This window comes from Schistocerca americana, chromosome 5 (assembly GCF_021461395.2).
Source record: "Schistocerca americana isolate TAMUIC-IGC-003095 chromosome 5, iqSchAmer2.1, whole genome shotgun sequence".
Lineage (NCBI taxonomy): Eukaryota > Metazoa > Arthropoda > Insecta > Orthoptera > Acrididae > Schistocerca > Schistocerca americana.
This window is the reverse complement of record NC_060123.1, coordinates 646,684,051-646,702,583: the sequence shown is the minus strand read 5'-3', so window position 1 is coordinate 646,702,583 and position 18,533 is coordinate 646,684,051. Positions and strand designations below refer to the sequence as shown.

At 48.1% G+C, this 18,533-nt stretch overlaps 1 protein-coding gene across 1 annotated transcript in view; it reads left to right on the top strand.

Annotated features, from left to right (window-relative positions):
• The window catches only part of LOC124615663 (venom dipeptidyl peptidase 4-like), a 352,342-nt gene that overhangs the window by 63,084 nt on the left and 270,725 nt on the right, over nucleotides 1-18,533 (top strand). The window contains exon 2 of the mRNA XM_047143691.1: nucleotides 12,136-12,295. Coding sequence (XP_046999647.1) covers nucleotides 12,136-12,295 — 160 coding nt within the window. The remainder of the gene's footprint in view (nucleotides 1-12,135; nucleotides 12,296-18,533) is intronic.

Here is an 18,533-nt window from a genome sequence, read left to right as displayed (position 1 = left end):
TGTCCTGTCCGACACCTTTCGCTAGGAGAATGGGGTGCCACAGGGCTCAGTTTCGAGCGTCGCTCTCTTCGCCATCGCGATCAATCCAATAATGGATTGCCTCCCAGCTGATGTATCAGGCTCCCTTTTCGTGGACGATTTTACCATCTATTGCAGCGCGCAGTGTACACGTGTCCTGGAGCGCTGTCTTCAGCATTCTCTTGACCGTCTTTACTCCTGGAGTGTCGCCAATGGCTTCCGTTTTTCTGCCGAGAAGACGGTCTGCATTAACTTCTGGCACTACAAAGAGTTTCTCCCACCGTCCTTACGACTCGGTCCCGTTGCTCTCCCAATCGTGGAGACAATCAAATTTTTAGGCCTTACCTTTGAGAGGAAACTTAGCTGGTCTCCACATGTGTCATATTTGGCCGCCCGTTGTACCCGTTCTTTAAATGTCCTCCGTGTTCTCAGTGGTATGTCGTGGGGAGCGGATCGAACCGTCCTACTTCGTCTATATCGGTCGATCGTCCGCTCCAAGCTGGATTATGGGAGCTTCGTATACTCCTCTGCACGGCCATCCATCTTACGCCGCCTCAACTCCATACAACATCGGGGTTTACGACTTGCGATCGGAGCATTTTATACCAGTCCCGTAGAGAGTCTTCATGCTGACGCTGGCGAATTGCCACTCACCTACCAGCGCGATATACTGCTTTGTCGGTATGCCTGTCGGCTACTGTCAATGCCCGACCATCCGTCTTATCGTTCCTTTTTTGACGGCTCTCTTGACCTTCAATACGGGTTGTATGTCTCTGCCTTGCTACCCCCTGGAGTTCGCTTTCGTCGCCTCCTTCAACACCTTCATTTTTCACTCCCTGCAACCTTTCGAGTGGGCGAGAGCCGCACGCCACCTTGGCTCCAGGCTCAGGTCCGCGTTCACCTCGACCTCAGCTCGCTCCCAAAAGAGGTCACCCCCGGTTCGGTCTACCACTCCCGTTTTTTGGAACTTCGTTCGAAGTTCATCGACATGACTTTAATTTATACAGATGGCTCTAAGACCAATGACGGGGTCGGGTGTTCCTTTATTGTTGGAGCACAAAGTTTCCAATACCGGCTCCATGGCCATTGTTCGGTCTTCACAGCTGAGCTCTTTGCCCTCTACCAGGCTGTTCTTTACATCTGCCGCCACCGACATTCTGCTTATGTCATCTGCTCAGATTCCCTGAGCGCCATCCAGAGCCTCAGTGATCCGTACCCGGTTCACCCTTTCCTACACCGGATCCAACGATCTCTTCAGCAGCTGGTGGACGTCGGTACGCCGGTTAGCTTTATGTGGGTTCCTGGCCATGTCGGTATCCCTGGGAACGAAGCTGCAGATGCCGCGGCCAAGGCTGCGGTCCTCCAGCCTCGGACAGCTTCTTGTTGTGTCCCTTCGTCCGATTTTAGCAGGGTCATTTGTCGGCGCGTTGTGTCGCTGTGGCATGCCGATTGGGCTGCACTTACCGACAACAAGCTTCGGGCCTTAAAACCTCTTCCCGTGGCTTGGACGTCCTCCTCACGCCCTTCTCGGCGGGAGGAGGTCGTTTTAGCAAGGTTACGAATTGGACACTGCCGGTTCAGCCATCGCCATCTGCTGACGGCTGCGCCGGCGCCGTTCTGCCCATGTGGGCACTTGCTGACGGTTAGACACATTTTAATGTCCTGTCCAGATCTTAACACACTGCGCCTCGATCTTAACCTGCCTAATACTTTAGATGCCATTTTAGCGGATGACCCACGAGCAGCTGCTCGTGTTCTTTGTTTTATCAATTTGACAAACCTCGCTAAGGACATTTGATGATGTTTTTTCGTCCTATGCCTGTCAGTCTGTCTTTTATTGTGTATTCCCTTTTAGTTGTTGTTGTCAACTTGTGCCTCGCGGTGCATTCTTAGAGTAGTCAGGGCGCTAATGACCACTGAAGTTGTGCGCCCGAAAACCACAAAAAAAAAGAATAATATAATAATTCCAATCCCAAAGAAAGCAGGTGTTGACAGATGTGAAAATTACCGAACTATCAGTTTAATAAGTCACAGCTGCAAAATACTAACGCGAATTCTTTACAGACGAATGGAAAAACTGGTAGAAGCGGACCTCGGGGCAGATCAGTTTGGATTCCGTAGAAATGTTGGAACACGTGAGGCAATACTAACCTTACGACTTATCTTAGAAGCTAGATAAAGGAAAGGCAAACCTACGTTTCTAGCATTTGTAGACTCAGAGAAAGCTTTTGACAATGTTGACTGGAATACTCTCTTTCAAATTCTGAAGGTGGCAGGGGTAAAATACAGGGAGCGAAAGGCTATTTACAATTTGTACAGAAACCAGATGGCAGTTATAAGAGTCGAGGGGCATGAAAGGGAAGCAGTGGTTGGGAAAGGAGTGAGACAGGGTTGTAGCCTGTCCCCGATGTTATTCAATCTGTATATTGAGCAAGCAGTAAAGGAAACAAAAGAAAAATTCAGAGTAGGTATTAAAATCCATGGAGAAGAAATAAAAACTTTGAGGTTCGCCGATGACATTGTAATTCTGTCAGAGACAGCAAAGGACTTGGAAGAGCAGTTGAACGGAATGGACAGTGTCTTGAAAGGAGGATATAAGATGAACATCAACAAAAGCAAAACGAGGATAATGGAATGTAGTCAAATTAAATCGGGTGATGCCGAGGGAATTAGATTAGGAAATGACACTTAAAGTAGTAAAGGAGTTTTGCTACTTAGGGAGTAAAATAATTGATGATGGTCGAAGTAGAGAGGATATAAAATGTAGACTGGCCATGGCAAGGAAATCGTTTCTGAAGAAGAGAAATTTGTTAACATCGAGAGAATAGAAGCTTTCGAAATGTGGTGCTATAGAAGAATGCTGAAAATAAGGTGGGTAGATCACGTAACTATTGAGGAGGTATTGAATAGGATTGGGGAGAAGAGAAGTTTGTGGCACAACTTGACTAGAAGAAGGGATCGGTTGGTAGGACATGTTTTGAGGCATCAAGGGATCACAAATTTAGCATTGGAGGGCAGCGTGGAGGGTAAAAATCGTAGAGGGAGACTAAGAGATGAATACACTAAGCAGATTCAGAAGGATGTAGGTTGCAGTAGGTACTGGGAGATGAAGAAGCTTGCACAGGATAGAGTAGCATGGAGAGCTGCATCAAACCAGTCTCAGGACTGAAGACCACAAAAACAACAACAATATATCAGTCCATGATATCCAATATTACAAATTTACTGTTTCTGATGGACACACGTCCGGATCATCCGCTCCCAAAAATCCGCCATCTCACTTCCCCACATCCACCGCTACTGGCGGCCAATGGCGGCTCACCTCCAACTGCGCAACACTACAATAGCAAACAACAATGCAAACCAGCCACAGACTGCACACAGCACAGCCAGTGATTTTCATACAGAGCGCTGCGTGGCGTTACCAATAAAAAAACCTAAATAGCCTACTTACAAACCTCTGCAACAGCAATTAAGCTCACTCTGCAGGTGTGCGCTGATGCAGGGTATCATCATCTTCCTTCCATTTCGGGTGGATTACAAATTGGCGATTTCGTTTGCTTCGATGTTAGTGAACAACTTAAATACCATATTCGAACATCGTTAAGTTCCCCTTAATTCCATCCGTGGACATCAAAATGAGCAATGTGTCTACATTGCTATAGGCATTCACTGCGTTGTGTTCCCATAGTTTATCGGATTCATCTACTGTAAGGAATCGAACGATGACGGTAAAACACACACCACAGTTATTCTCTCTGATTTGAAGGAAACACACGAACTCTTAACAAAAAACGTTGGATGAAGAGTTACCTGTAAAAGGAAAACAAATGAAGTATATGGCATTGATAGCAGCATTGAACAATATAGTGAGATATTTCAACTGAATCACAAACTACAAAATTAATTATGAGCCATAGTCATATCTTGCATATTAATGCGATAAGACTCATATTAAACAGAGTCGACTGCCCCCGTTGCTATCGAGCGTGAAATGCAAATCGTATCCATTTTATTTTTTCAGCATTTGTCAACAACAGTAAAGCATTTTACTCTACCAGTAGCTGGCGCTTTCGACAAAGGGCGAGGTAGCGCTACGCTACCACCGCCGCAGCCGCTGCTGGATACCAGCAAATGCGTTTTTGATGGCTCTGGTGCATAAGGTATTCAGTGGCTGATAGTCTGCCAAGAAATCTGTCGCAGAAATGTCACTGGACAGAACTGTTGTATGGAGCGTCAGAGTGAAAGGCATCTATCATTGTACTCATGACCAGCTTTCAGACGAATGCGCTATAAAACTTCATACAACTAGTGGTCTCGATCGACCAACGTTGCATTCACATGACATGTAGGTTACAACTAGACCAGAGAAGCAGACGTCGCAGAACAATTTGAGCAGAAGGCAGTACACAAAGGAATTAAAGACATTAGTTGCCAGTGGGCGTTGCTTTATATCAATGGAGCAGACTGCTACGCCGTCCAGGTGGTCACCACAATCGCACGGCTTCCCTAGCACGCCTCCTGTCACATTAAAATTCTCAGTTTACACCACACACCACTGCACACTACCCACCCTGCTCATTGCCCTCATTACTCGCCGTATCTCGCAGATTCCCGTAACAGTTGGAGCTTAGTGTGCATTTGCGCTGAAGGGATCATTGGCTGTCATAGCCTTAGTTTTACATTTGTTGTGTGTATTCTTTCGGACATGTCTAAAAGAATAGACACGAACATAACCCGAAGATGATACTTCCTCCAGGAACTGTCTGAGCCTGCAGTGTTGCCAGTCTGCGCAGGCAGCCAGACTTAAAGAATTATGAGGGTGGCCAGTTTATTTATCTCAAGTCGTGATCGACGCGTACTTAGATTATATTTATGCTGCAACCTCGCTGCTGGCACCTCACTGGTCGTAGGGAGCCTCGTTGCACTTCCACGCAGCCTCGCTGCTTACACATCGCTGCTATGTGGTCGCACGGTATCTCGCTCTCCCATTAGAAATGTATACGCTGCAGTGGTTCGCATTGCCAATTGAGTGGATCACTTACAGGACATTATGCAAAGCAAAAACAGTATTCTGTGCTTCGTCTGATAGAGAAGTGATTCTTTTGCTTCTAAAATGTACTTATTGACAACGAGAGAGTAGACGGTGCATGGATTAACCATTTGAGTGTAGATTATCCACATTGCAGATACCTTCACCAGTTCTATTAACAGCTCAAAAATTTTCCAGATCACTTTTTCAGAGAGTTACGAATGTCTTAACAAATTTTGGAGTTCCTTCCAGTCCAATAACATTTAAAATAGTTAAATATTTAAGGTTCTGATCCAAAATTATTAGCATGATACTTCACACTCTACATCTGCCACTATGAAATTTCCGCAATGATTTAATACTGAAAAAAAAAAAAGATTAGATGAAACAAAACATGTAATTACCAAAATTTATTACAACCTCCATTATCCACCATGAAGGGGTTTGATCTATATACCCCTGGTCCCAGATGCTTCTGTGTCCAAAAATTGGTGACATAAATTCCTATTTAAAAATCGTTACTTACAGCTATCACAACATTACTGCCCCCCTGCGGTTCCGGGGTAAGAATAGGCCCGAGGTATTCCTGCCTGTCGTAAGAGGCAACTAAAAGGAGTTTCAACCGTTTCAGCCTTCCATGTGATGGTCATCCTTGGGGTTTGACCTCCATTTTTCAAAATTCTACAGAAGTACGAGCCTTTTGGGGAAGGACGCCTTACGTGGTGTACCACTGGTCCTCAGTGCACTAAGACCTTGACACTCAGCATTGTAACGGCGTTGTAACCATACCCACTATTCATCAAATTGGGCCTAAACGCCTGATGGGTTGTACATGTTACGCACATAGTGAGTCCCCATCTGCACCTACGATCATGATGGACTTTCCATGGTACCCGAAATCCAGCACGGTAGCCAGCCTGTTGTGGTGGGGTCGTCATGTACCCTCTAGGTTGTAGCCCCCTGACAACACAGGGATCGCACTGCCGATATCTGAGCTGCACCCTCCCCACCTCGGCCAAGGAGTAGATGCCCGTCTCCTTGGGGCATCAGGACTCCCGGCAATGGTCATCCTGCCAGATGGCCCTTGCTGAGGCTGGGTGGCGCCCGTGGGGAGAGCCCCTGGTCAGAGTGGCTGGTATCAGGGCGGACGTTTTGCAGATGAAACGTCAACATGTATCAAGTCGCTCTGCGGCCGAGTCTTTTAAACAGAAAGGTACTGTCTCTGGTTCTGGTTCTCCTGCCCTTTACCCCTTGGCCACTCCCTGGGAGGAAGGACAGGCCCGCCGGCTTGGGGCGAAGTACTTCCCCCACTATTTGGTCTGTTCTCGGACTGATGGGGGGACGTTCGCCACCTCCAAGCCCATTTTCTTTGTTCAGCACATCGAGGACATCTTCGGGGAAATCGAGGCTCCCAGTAAAATGCGTTCGGGGTCCGTTCTTATAAAGACCACCTCCGCCACACGGTCGGCGGCGCTCCAGGCGTGCGACTGACTAGGGGACATCCCAGTGTCCATTGTCCCGCATCTGGCACTGAACAGGACGCAGGGGGTTATTTTTCATTGGGACCTCCTGCTGCAATCTGATGTGGATCTCAGGGCCAACGTGTAGTGCTGAGGCGTGCATTTCGTCTGGCGAGTCCAGCGCGGCCTCAAAGACAGTCGCATCAACACCGGGGCCTTTATCCTCGCCTTCGAGGGGGACGTTCTCCCAGAGAAGGTAAAGGTGATGTCCTACAGGTGCGAAGTGCAACCTTATGTCCCGCCTCCTATGAGCTGTTTTCGGTGTTTGCGCTTTGGGCACATATCGTCATGGTGTGAGGCTGAGCCCCTTTGTGGCGATTGTGGACGTCCTCTTCGTGAGGAACACACATGCACCCCACCACCTCGGTGCGTTAATTGTCCCGGCACCCACTCGCCTAGATCCTTAGATTGCCCCGCGTATCAGAAGGAGAAGAAGATTCAAGAACTCAAAACTTTGGATCGTCTCTCTTATTCTGAGGCCAGGAAGAAGTATGACCGCCTCCATCCCATGACATTGACCACTTCGTTAGCCTCAGTCGTGTCCACTCCTTCCACGGTATCCTCACCCCTATCTTGTCCCCCCTCCACCTCCTCCCCCCATCTGGGGTCTATGCCTCCGCCTCCCAAATCCCTCCTTTCCAAACCCTCCTCCCCCGCGGCCCGTGCCCCCTCTGCCCCAGGGGCCACCCTTCCTCCTCCTCCCCCTCCCCCGCCACCTGAGAAGCGATCCTCTTCTCAGGCGTCCCCGGCTTCCGAGGTCCGGCGTTCCAAAACGGGCCCTGCGCGTGAGGACCTTCTTCGGGTCCAGCCCACCATCCCTGTGCCTCCTCGGACTTCCAAGAAGGCCTCCAAGAAGAAGTCTCTATCCCCCTCTCCACCCCGACGCGTTTCGTCTGATACTCCATCCGTGAGTCGCTGCTCCCGGCCGTCCTCAGTTTCGCCGGGACGCTCTGCTGCCAGGCGCTCAGTTGGCCTCTCGTCGGCAAATGATGCTGCCCCTCCTACGTAACCCGGGACAGCGGCCACAGCTGGCGACGACTCAATGGAACAGGATCCGCCCCCTGTCGGTTGTAGCGTTGTTCCCTCGAAACCTGGCCCTCCGCGGCCGTCGAGGTGACCAGCTCTTCCCCCGTTACGTTCCCCCTCTTTATTGACTAGGGATGACCTTGTTACATTGGAACATAAGAGGATTCGATCTAATCGGGAGGAATTACAACTGCTCCTCCACCTGCACTGTCCGCTCGTCCTTGGTCTCCAGGAAACCAAGTTGCGCCCAACTGACCGTATTGCCTTTACCCACTATACCTCGGAGCGGTATGACCACACCCCTGTGGACGATATCCCAGCTCATGGTGGGGTCATGTTGCTCGTTCAGGACGATGTCTATTACCGTCCCATCCCATTGACCACCCCACTCCAAGCAATAGCTGTCCGTATTACTCTTTCTGCTTTTACTTTTTCAGTTTGTACCATCTACACTCCATCATCATCCGCAGTTAGTCGGGCTGACATGATGCACCTGATTTTTCAGCTTCCTTCACCGTTTTTATTGTTGGGCGACTTCAATGCCCATCATCCCCTTTGGGGCTATTCTGCATCATGTCAAAGAGGCTCCCTCTTGGCGGATGTCTTCAACCATCTCAATCTTGTCTGCCTCAATACTGGCGCCCCGACTTTCCTCTCGGACTCTACTCATACCTTCTCCCACTTGGACCTCTCAATCTGTTCTACCACTCTTGCCCGTCGGTTCGAGTGGTATGTCCTTTCTGACACCTATTCGAGCGACCACTTCACCTGTGTCTTTCGTCTCCTGCACCACACCCCATCCCCATGTCCTTACAGCTGGAACATACCGAAAGCTGACTGGGGACTTTACTCATCCCTGGCGACCTTTCCGGACCACGATTTTCTTAGTTGTGACAGTCAGGACGAATACCTCACGGCTGTTATCGTCAATGCTGCCGAATGTTCCATTCCTCATACTACCTCTTCACGTCGCGTTTCCGTCCCCTGGTGGAATGAGGCTTGTAGAGACGCAATCCGTGCTCGACGACGTGCTTTACGCACGTTTCGACGCAATCCTACGTTGGCGAATTGTATTGGATACAAACGACTCCGAGCGCAATGCCGTAGAGTCATCAAAGACAGCAAAAAGCTTGTTGGGCCTCTTTCACCAGCTCCTTTAACAGTTTTACTCCCTCTTCTGTCGTTTGGGGTGGACTGCGCCGGCTGTCGGGCATTAAGGCCCACTCCTCAGTACCTGGCCTGACCTCAGGTAATGAGGTCCTTGTTGATCCTGTAGCTGTCTCCAACGCCTTCGGCCGGTTTTTCGCGGAGGTTTCAAGCTCTGCCCATTACCACCCTGCCTTCCTTCCCAGGAAAGAGGCAGAAGAGGCTCGGCGACCTTCCTTCCACTCGCTGAATCTGGAAACTTATAATGCCTCCTTGGACAGGAAACTTTGTTGGTCTCCGCACGTCTCTCATTTGGTGGCCCATTGTACACGTTCCCTTAATGTCCTCAGGGTTCTTAGTGGTTCATCTTGGGGAGGGGATCGCACTGTCCTGCTTCGCTTGTATTGGTCCATAGTCCGATCGAAGCTGGATAATGGGAGCTTCGTCTACTCGTCTACTCGGCCATCCCTCTTACGCCGTCTCAACTCCATCCACCATCGGGGGTTACATCTTGCGACCAGAGCCTTCTACACTAGTCCCGTCGAGAGTCTTTATGCTGAAGCTGCCGAATTACCATTGACCTACCGGCGCGATGTACTGCTGTGTCGGCATGCCTGCCGGCTGTTGTCAATGCCCTACCACCCCTCTTATCAGTCCTTCTTCGCTGATTCTCTCGACCGTCAGTACGGGTTGTATGTGTCTGCCCTGCTGCCCCCTGGAGTCCGCTTCCGTCGCCTGCTTCGACAATTGGATTTTGCTCTCCCTACCACCTTCAGAGAGGGTGGGAGCCCGACACCACCTTGGCTCCAGGCTGCGGTTCATATTTATCTCGACCTCAGTTCACTCCCGAAGGAGGGTCCTCCAGCTGCAGTGTATTGCTCACGGTTTATCGAACTTTGTGCTCGACTTGCCGGTCACACCTTTATTTACACCGATGGCTCCAAAACTGACGATGGTGTCGGCTGTGCTTTTGTCGTTGGGGCAGTCACCTTTAAATACCGGCTCCTCGACCAATGTTCCAGCCTTACGGCCGAGCTTTTTGCTCTCCATCAGGCCATTCAGTATGCCCGCCGCCACCGCCATTCATCGTATGTACTCTGCTCTGATTCCCTCAGTGCTCTTCAGAGCCTTGGAGCTCTGTATCCGGTCCACGCCTTGGTGCAACAGATCCAGCAGTCCCTCCATTCTTTCGCTGATAATGTTTCTCCTGTCAGCTTTCTGTGGGTTCCCGGACATGTAGGAGTGCCTGGGAATGAGGCTGCTGATGCTGCAGCCAAGGCTGCAGTCCTCCTGCCTCGGCCAGCCTCCCATTGTGTCCCATCATCTGACGTTCGTGGGGTTGTTTGTAAGAGGCTTGTGTCGTTGTGGTGGGATGCTTGGTCATCCTCCTAAGGAAACAAGCTCCGTGCAGTAAAACTGCTCCCAACTGCTTGGACAACCTCCTCCCGACCATCTCGGCGAGAAGAGGTCCTTCTGACCAGGTTGCGGATTGGGCATTGCCGGTTTAGCCACCGCTACCTGCTCTCCGGTGACCCAGCCCCGCAGTGCCCTTGTGGTCAAGCATTAACAGTGCACCATGTTCTATTGTCGTGTCCCCACTTTAGTCAATCTCGTGTTGTCCTGTCCCTGCCATCTACTTTACCGGATATTTTAGCTGATGAAGCTCGAGCAGCTGCTCGTGTTCTGCGTTTTATAACTTTGACTGGCTTGTCCAAAGACATATAACTTTTTTACTTTTTTTATCTGCATCTTTGTCAGGACTTTCTGGTGTCTCCCTCCTCCCCTTGAATTTTACTAGATTCCATGTGGTCTAACAATTGTGACTGAGCGCTAATGACCTCAGTAGTTGAGCGCCCTTCAACACCACCAAAAAAAAAAAAAAACATTACTGCTTGCCTATGGTGGTTTCACTGGAAGGATACTGAGACGTTACATACAGTCTCTCTCTCTCTAGATAGACTATTTAGAAAGTTTCGTATGTGACTTCCCAATATCCTACCAATGAAATCAACACACGTGGACAGTAATGTGATAATTGTAACTAATGATTTTTGAACGAACTTATTTCAACCAGTTTTGGACGCAAAGCTATCTGAAACCGGAAGCATACTGATCATCATAAACACTTCGTGATGGATTATATTAGGTGTAACAGGTTTCTGGTAATTAGTTCCTCTCTTACACTTAATTTACCGTTTCCTTTTTTTCGTTAGAATATCAGCACCAATATCTCGAAGTGAGAGATTTATTGCACCAAGTAAACATTTATAAAAACTGACTAAATATTACTCTGGACTGAATAGACGTACGAGCTGCATCTCAGCAAAAAGTACGTTGATGTGTAGGGTTGAATTTTATTATCTTAATCTATTCTGGTTCAGTATTATTTAAAATTGAAACATTTGTTGCGACGTTCATAACTACCTCAAAATGTGCTCTGGATAATTTTCAGCTGTTCTTGTAACTTGTAAACTATTTGTATTATGGGCGATTTACATATAAACGGTTTTCAATAAGAACATTATTGGTATGAACGACCACTGTTGTTGTCGTCCGACGATGCACAGAACACAGTTTCTGCTTCAAACACTAAAATTAATCGACTCAGCTAACCACGTGCACAGCCACAAGGTACGTCTTCATCTACATAGATACTCCGCAAGCCACGGTACGGTGCACGGTGGAGGTTACACTGTACCATTACTAGTAATTTCCTTTCTTGTTCCACTCGCAAACAAATGTAGAGAAAAACTGTTTGCGTGCCTCCGTATGATCCATAATTTCTAGAATTTTATGTTCGTGGTCGTTATGTGAAGTGTATGTTGGTGGCGATAGAGTAGTTCGGCACTCAGCTTCAAACGCCGGCTCTGCAAATTTTCTTAAGTGTTTGTGCAAAGGACGGCTTCCCTCCAGGGATTACAATTTGAGTTCCCAAACTACCTCTCTAACAGTTGCGTGTTATTCGAACATACCGGTAAGAAACCTAGCGGCCCGCCTTCAAATTACTTGGATGTCTTCCTTCACTCCGAACCAGTACAGATACCAAACACTCGAGCAGTACTCAACACTAGATCGTACCCGCATCCTATACGCGGTCTCATTTGCAGGTGAACCACTCTTTCCTAAGATCCTCCCAAGAAACCGAAGCCGACCAGTCACCTTCCCCACCACAATCGTCAAATGCTCGTTTGATTTCATATCGCTTTGCAACGTTATGCCCAGATATTTAAACGACATGACTGTGTCAAGCGCGACACTAGTAATACTGTAACCGAACATTCTTCCCACTCACTCACATCCATATCACCTCGCCTGCCAGCACTCGCGCTCGCCTGCCGCCGCTTAGTTCACCTGTCACCGTTGCTCTGACTGACAAGCCACGCCTTGTTGCAGGCTGCGGTGCTGCTGCTAGCCCAGCTGGCAACGGCAGCTTGTGAGTCAGGGCGCAGAAAGACGGCCACTGCTCCAAGGGCAGGGGACGAGCCGTTCTGCCTGCAGGAGTGCATCAGCGGAGAAATGTCAGCCGAGGGCTTCGACGCCACCTGGGTAGGAGGTGAGTGTCAGAGTGCGGCCAGCTGTGGCCTGTTATTGCTGTTGGTTTCAGACACTCGTGGGAAACAAATGTGCTCATCTCAAGACTTGACCTAGGCACCCGTTTCTGCATAAAAAGAAATTCCAACCTCCGTACTTCTACGCCTATGTCACTATCTAGCTACTCACCATGTTTTGTGTAACAGAGGGTATGTAGTGCACCATTATCGTTTCCGCCTCCCCCCTCCTATTTTATAAGGGGATGTTAGACAAGTTTCTGTAATTATAGCACCATAGTCATTATGTAAGAACTAAACAGTAGGCGTATAGTTTACCTGTACTTACAAAAATTAGCTTCTAAATACCTTTAGGAGATACAGCTATGTGGCTTATTGAAAATGGTGTCTTAACTTATAATGTTTCGCACATGTGCACCATTTGTTGGCTATAGAACGTCTGGGCGATACTCAATTTTTCTCCGTCTCTTCGCCAGTATGTCTTTCTTCACTGCCTTTACAGTATCCTGTATTCGTGTCGTAAGAGTTCACACATCATACACAAGTGGGCAGAACAGTTAGTGCTTAATATAACCCGACAAAAATGTCTGAGCGTTTCCTGCGGTGGTCGTAGTGGCTACTAATAATCATCTCTGCCGATCCGTCTATCCAGAAAGATTTCATCCAAAACGCACAAACCCCAATGTAGTTATGTTCCATGTTGTTCAAACTCTACCCATGGCCGAAGTTCATGTAATTGAGATGCAACATAGTAAACTGGTGCGGTAATAATGGGCTCAGTTAAAAAGAATGGTCCAATAATTGTATTATGCGTTAGGCCACATCACGCATTCACATTCAGACTACCCCTTATCTGCTGTACCGATATATGTTTGATCTCTCCGACTCCCTGACTGGGGTACCACTATATGTGGGGTCTCTCCGACCCCGAGATGGAAACATTGTCTGTTCCCTTTAGGGGAGATGTGAAAAGTCGCTTAATCGGAAAAAAATATCTCTAAGGCAGTCGTTATCTGCATCGAATCGTGTCATTATATTGTTAGCAAATAATCGCTTCTAGGCCTATCGTCTGGCTCAAAACGTGCAGGAGTTACACTTTGTACGCAGGGAAATACAGTCGTTTGTGAAAAATCATAATCACAGTACTCTTAGACACGCCTCATTCTCTGGAAAGACGACACGTCGATTTCCGCGGACGACGCTGAAATACTGTGCTCATGGTATCAACAGCACGTCATTCGCTACTACATGCACATCTATACTTCCCGGGTCACTTCACGGCGTGTGGTGGAAGATAAGCATTTATATGGGCTCGAATCTCTCTGATTCTGTCTTCATGGTCTTTGCGCGAGATACACTTTGCAGAAAACAGTATACTGGTTGACACTTCGAGGAACCTACACTCTCGGAACTGTGACCATAACGTGATGAATAGCGCCTCTCTCACACCGTCTGCCACTGCAGTTGGCTGAGCATCTCCATAACGTTTACGCGCTTGCTAAATGAACCTCTAACGAAACGTGCTGCTCTTCTTTGGATATTCTTTCTTTCTCAGTCCTGTCTGGTACAAAACACGTCCTGACGAGCAATATTTAAGTATTGGTCGCACGATTGTTTGGAAAGCTATCTGCTTTTTTGATGGACTATATTCCCTGAGCAAACTTCCAGCGGTTTTGTTTGGCATTTGCCTTACTCGCAGGCATGTTGGAAAAGCCGTCAAGCGCCGACGCCACACTGCAGCTCACCGTCGTCGGGGTGGTTGCCACCTCAACCCCTCGACTACGCGGCCTTCCGGTTCTGCCCTTTTGCAGCACGACCTGCAGAGGGCCTTCGCGTGCACCTGACCAAAGCACAGACGGCGTGTAAATCAGCAAGAGAGATTGCTCCTGCCGCGAATCTGTCGCTGGATCCGCCAGTGTCCCGTGCAGGCAGTCAGGAGGAAGTGTACCTCCGCCGCGAGTGTATTTAGGATCGCGCTGATCTCGGCAGTAAGGCCGCGGCCACCAAAGAGTACTAGTCTGCTTCGAATCCAGAGCCACCTACACCGCGCGTGGCTTCGCCTCCAAGAGACCTCGGCAACGTGCTCGTGGGCCTGTTGGTATTGTCAGACTCACTTGGCAAGACTGTAGAAACTGTAATCTGTTCCAATGTGCTCCATTCAAAGAGAGCGAGGACTTGAGCATTTGGAGAACGAACTCTGACTGTACAAGCAACTATTGTTGTTTCATCAACCAAAACTTGTACTTAAAGTTCTCATGTTTAGTCTTGAAATTATTGTCCTGCTGTGTTCTGTACTGTGTCTTTTGGACAAACAGAGCGAGTTGGGTTTCACACGATCGTAGGTTCCTAGGTGGTTTCGGCTTCCAGATACGTCACAAGCCCAAGCATTAAACATGTTCCCAAATTCTGCAAGTAACAGACTGCGGAGAAATAGTTTTATATTGCTATGCGTCTTTTCGACGATCCTACCCGAAGAAGGGAATGACCTGTGCTTTTATCCAATCACGAAGTCTGCTGCTTCTTGGCTTGTCACCGAGCGAGGTGGCGCAGTGGTTAGCACACTGGACTCGCATTCGGGAGGACGACGGTTCAATCCCGTCTCCGGCCATCCTGATTTAGGTTTTCCGTGATTTCCCTAATTCGCTTCAGGCAAATGCCGGGATGGTTCCTTTGAAAGGGCACGGCCGATTTCCTTCCCCATCCTTCCCTCACCCGAGCTTGCGCTCCGTCTCTAATGACCTCGTTGTCGACGGGACGTTAAACACTAATCACCACCTCCTCCTCTTGGCTTGTCATCAACACTGCCAGTCTCTCCAAACTTTTCATGCCATCCTTTGAAGCTCTGCATATCTGGCGGATCTGGACCATAGGCATTCGGAGTTTTTACTGAACTGTGATAGGGGGCCGTGTTTCACGAAACGACAGGACACACTCAGTTCCCCTTGAACAGGTGCCATTGTGACAGCAGCACTACTCGTACATTTCTCTATCTGTAAAACTTAAGAGGGTGAGGGGGATCAGGATCAGATGCTGTCAGAGCACATGTCCGAGTGCCAGATCGTTCAGAAGTGATACTACAATTGTCAATTATTCGGTTTGTTACCACAACGACCTCTGGTTTTACTTTCACAACCGTAAAAAGTCCTGTAAATAGCAAATATGGAACTTGTAACACAGTCTAATGCAACAGCTTTCAGATGCTGAAGTATTATGTGGTTGCCATCGCTGCGGGAACAGTTAATCATAGCATCGTTGACCAAAGTTGTTTTCAGCGCCATAAAACAAAACAAAAAATAGCATCGCTGGGCCAGTCTCTCATTACATTCAGTAAAGACATATACGCGGTACATATCTCCAGTATCGTGAGTGAAAGGAACAACTTTGTTCCCAAACAAGACACATCGTACATACCGTGAATGTTTGCACTGTTGGACAGCGTTTTCAGTGCGATTCGGAAACAAATATAGATGTTGTAATCAATCAAACGAAATGCAACTGCTATGTAACAAACTACCGGAGTTCGCAGGTGTCACATGCCAAAATACTCCAACCTCCCTGAAGGATCTGCGAAGTTCTGTCGGTAAAGTTCAGGTTCCCGAGGCATAAAAAGCGTTTAATAGTTAAGATTACAGTCCTCTAGGGGTTGTGGATGAGGTTATGACGAATAACCATTGTCCGGGTATGTACCCTCTGGATGTGAAGTAAGTTCGTAAAGTGGATGACTTTCAAATTTCCCGCGGGACTTCACGCACGCAGCAGAAACAATGAACTCTGACTTGTGTGCTCCACAGAACCTGCTCCACATGGTGATCTTGCTGTTCGTTGCACAAAGTTGCGACGCATGCTTACATTACACACGGTACACACACTATGGTGAGCTGAGCTGCAGTGGAGCCCCACAGCCGACCCTCTTATAGTTGCGAACAACCTATCAGTTTCGCACAGCCTTCATTGCAGTCGGAGGAAACTGGTATGCGACTGATAGAAGCTATCCGTACATGGATGCAATTTGTGCAGCTGTACCGTTACGAACAGCACTGGGAAGCGGACCTTTTGAAAGTGATCCGAACTTCAAACTTAAGTTACAGCCAAACGGTACATTTACAGATATAGGTTCTTTATCAGAACTTCACCTACTAAGCCGTTCTTAAACCCCTAGATGTATGTAATGTTTAAAAACATTGTATATTGTTAAAATCAGAATGCCTATCACACTATCTTGAGGTACGTCAGACGCTACGTCAGCTTCTGACGACGTCCGTCTGTTGAAAGGACGACACACTGACTTCCGCTCGATAAATCTCCAGTCCAATAACACCTCTGTCACTTTGGTGTCGTCTGAAGGAGGAGGTCCCATGTCCGAGTTGGTTCCTTGCAACGTAATAACAAGTAAGGACTTGCTGCCCGATGCAGCAGCGAGTAAGAGAGGTTGGCACAAACCCGCATTCAACAGGTTAAATACGCCGCCGCGTCTGGAAGATGACTTATGCCAAAGCGCAGCGCCGATAAGCTAGACTCTGCAACCATAGCTTACGACGGCATCGTCTTCTTACTTCAGATCCAGCAGCGCTTGCTATGGGGCCTATTGCAAATCAGAACTGTCTATCGAAGCCTGTAGTCAGCAAGCTGTGGCGGACCACGCTTTGCTGTGCGTGTCAGCTTAAATGGTGAAGAAACAGAGAAGGGAGAAAGCTCACGTCTCTAGATATACGACCTAACATCCTTCTCGCCACTGCCTCTGTCCGTCTCCCCCTCCTCTCTCTCTCTCTCTCTCTCTCTCTCTCTCTCTCTCTCTCTCTCTCTCTCTCGCGCGCACACACAATCCATCTCCTCCTTCCCATGTTCTACGTCCATTTCCTTCTATAGCCTGCCATAATTGCTAAAATGTTGCCAGTGTAGGACGTCGTACACAAACTGAACTATCGAGTATTCCCCGTAAATGTTCCCTAGGATTCGTGTCGGGCGATCTAGATAGCCAAATAATTCGCTCGAATTGTCTAGAATCAACTGCAGACAATTTTGGCCCAGTGACGTGGTATATTGCCATGACAACGAGAAATTCATGAGTGGCTACAAATAGACTCAAAGCTGCCAAACATAATCATTTCCAGTCAACCATAGGATCAGTTGAACAAAAGAACCCAATCCATTCCATGTAAACACAACCCACACTATTATGCAGCTATCAGCAGCTTCCACAGTGCCTTGTTAATAATTTGGGGGCCACGGTTTCGTGTGATCGAACCCTACCATCAACTCTTACCAACTGAAATTGGGAGTCATCTGACCAGGCCACGGTTTTCCAGTCGCCTATGGTCCAGTCGATATGTCACGAGCCTAGGAGATAACGTGCTGCTAGGCACTTGCTTCGGCCGCCTGCTGCCATAGCCCATTAACGCCACATTTCACCGCATTGCCCTAATGGACACGTTCGTTCGTACATTCCACATTGATTTGTGCTGTTAGTTCAGAAAATGTTGCTTGTCTGTTGGCAGTGACCACTCTATGCAAACACTGAAGGTCGTCGGCCACTGCGTTATCCGTCGTGGGAGGTAATGCCTGAAATGTTGTGTTCTTGCCATACTCTTGATACTGTGGACCTCGGAACATTGAATTTCCTAACGATTTCAAAAATGGAATGTCCCACGCGTGTAGCTCCAACTACTATTCCGCATTCAAAGTCTGTTACTTCCCGTCGTGCGACCATAATCACGTCGGAAACCTTTCCACATAAATCACTTAAGTGCAGATAATACCTCTACCAATGCACTGCCTTTTTATACATTGTGTACGCGATACTTCCACGATGTGTATACGTATCGTTATCCCACGACTTCTGTTAACTCAGTGTAGGATGTAAAGTTGACAGATTTCGAAGATATCATTGTAGAACCTTCGGAGATAAACGGCTTTGAACATACATACATTTATGTTTTTATTTGTATAGACTGAACATTGAGAGAAGACTCCCTCATTCTGAATTGTGTCAAGAGAGAAGTTACTGATTCGGCGGCAGTAACAAACACTGTGGGCATGTATTGTTTCCAAGTTAAGTATTTTATATTGTTTCAAACTTCAGTAAAGTGATCCAGTATTTTTGTGCATTGTAGTACCTGCTTGGCCCTCTCCAGAAATAAATCTCTGCCTGCCAGGACCCACTACAGTGCTGACGGGAATGTCTCAAGTGTTTTTTGGTCCTGCACTGCCCTTATGCACGAGGAGCACGCGACGGAGCAGAAACGG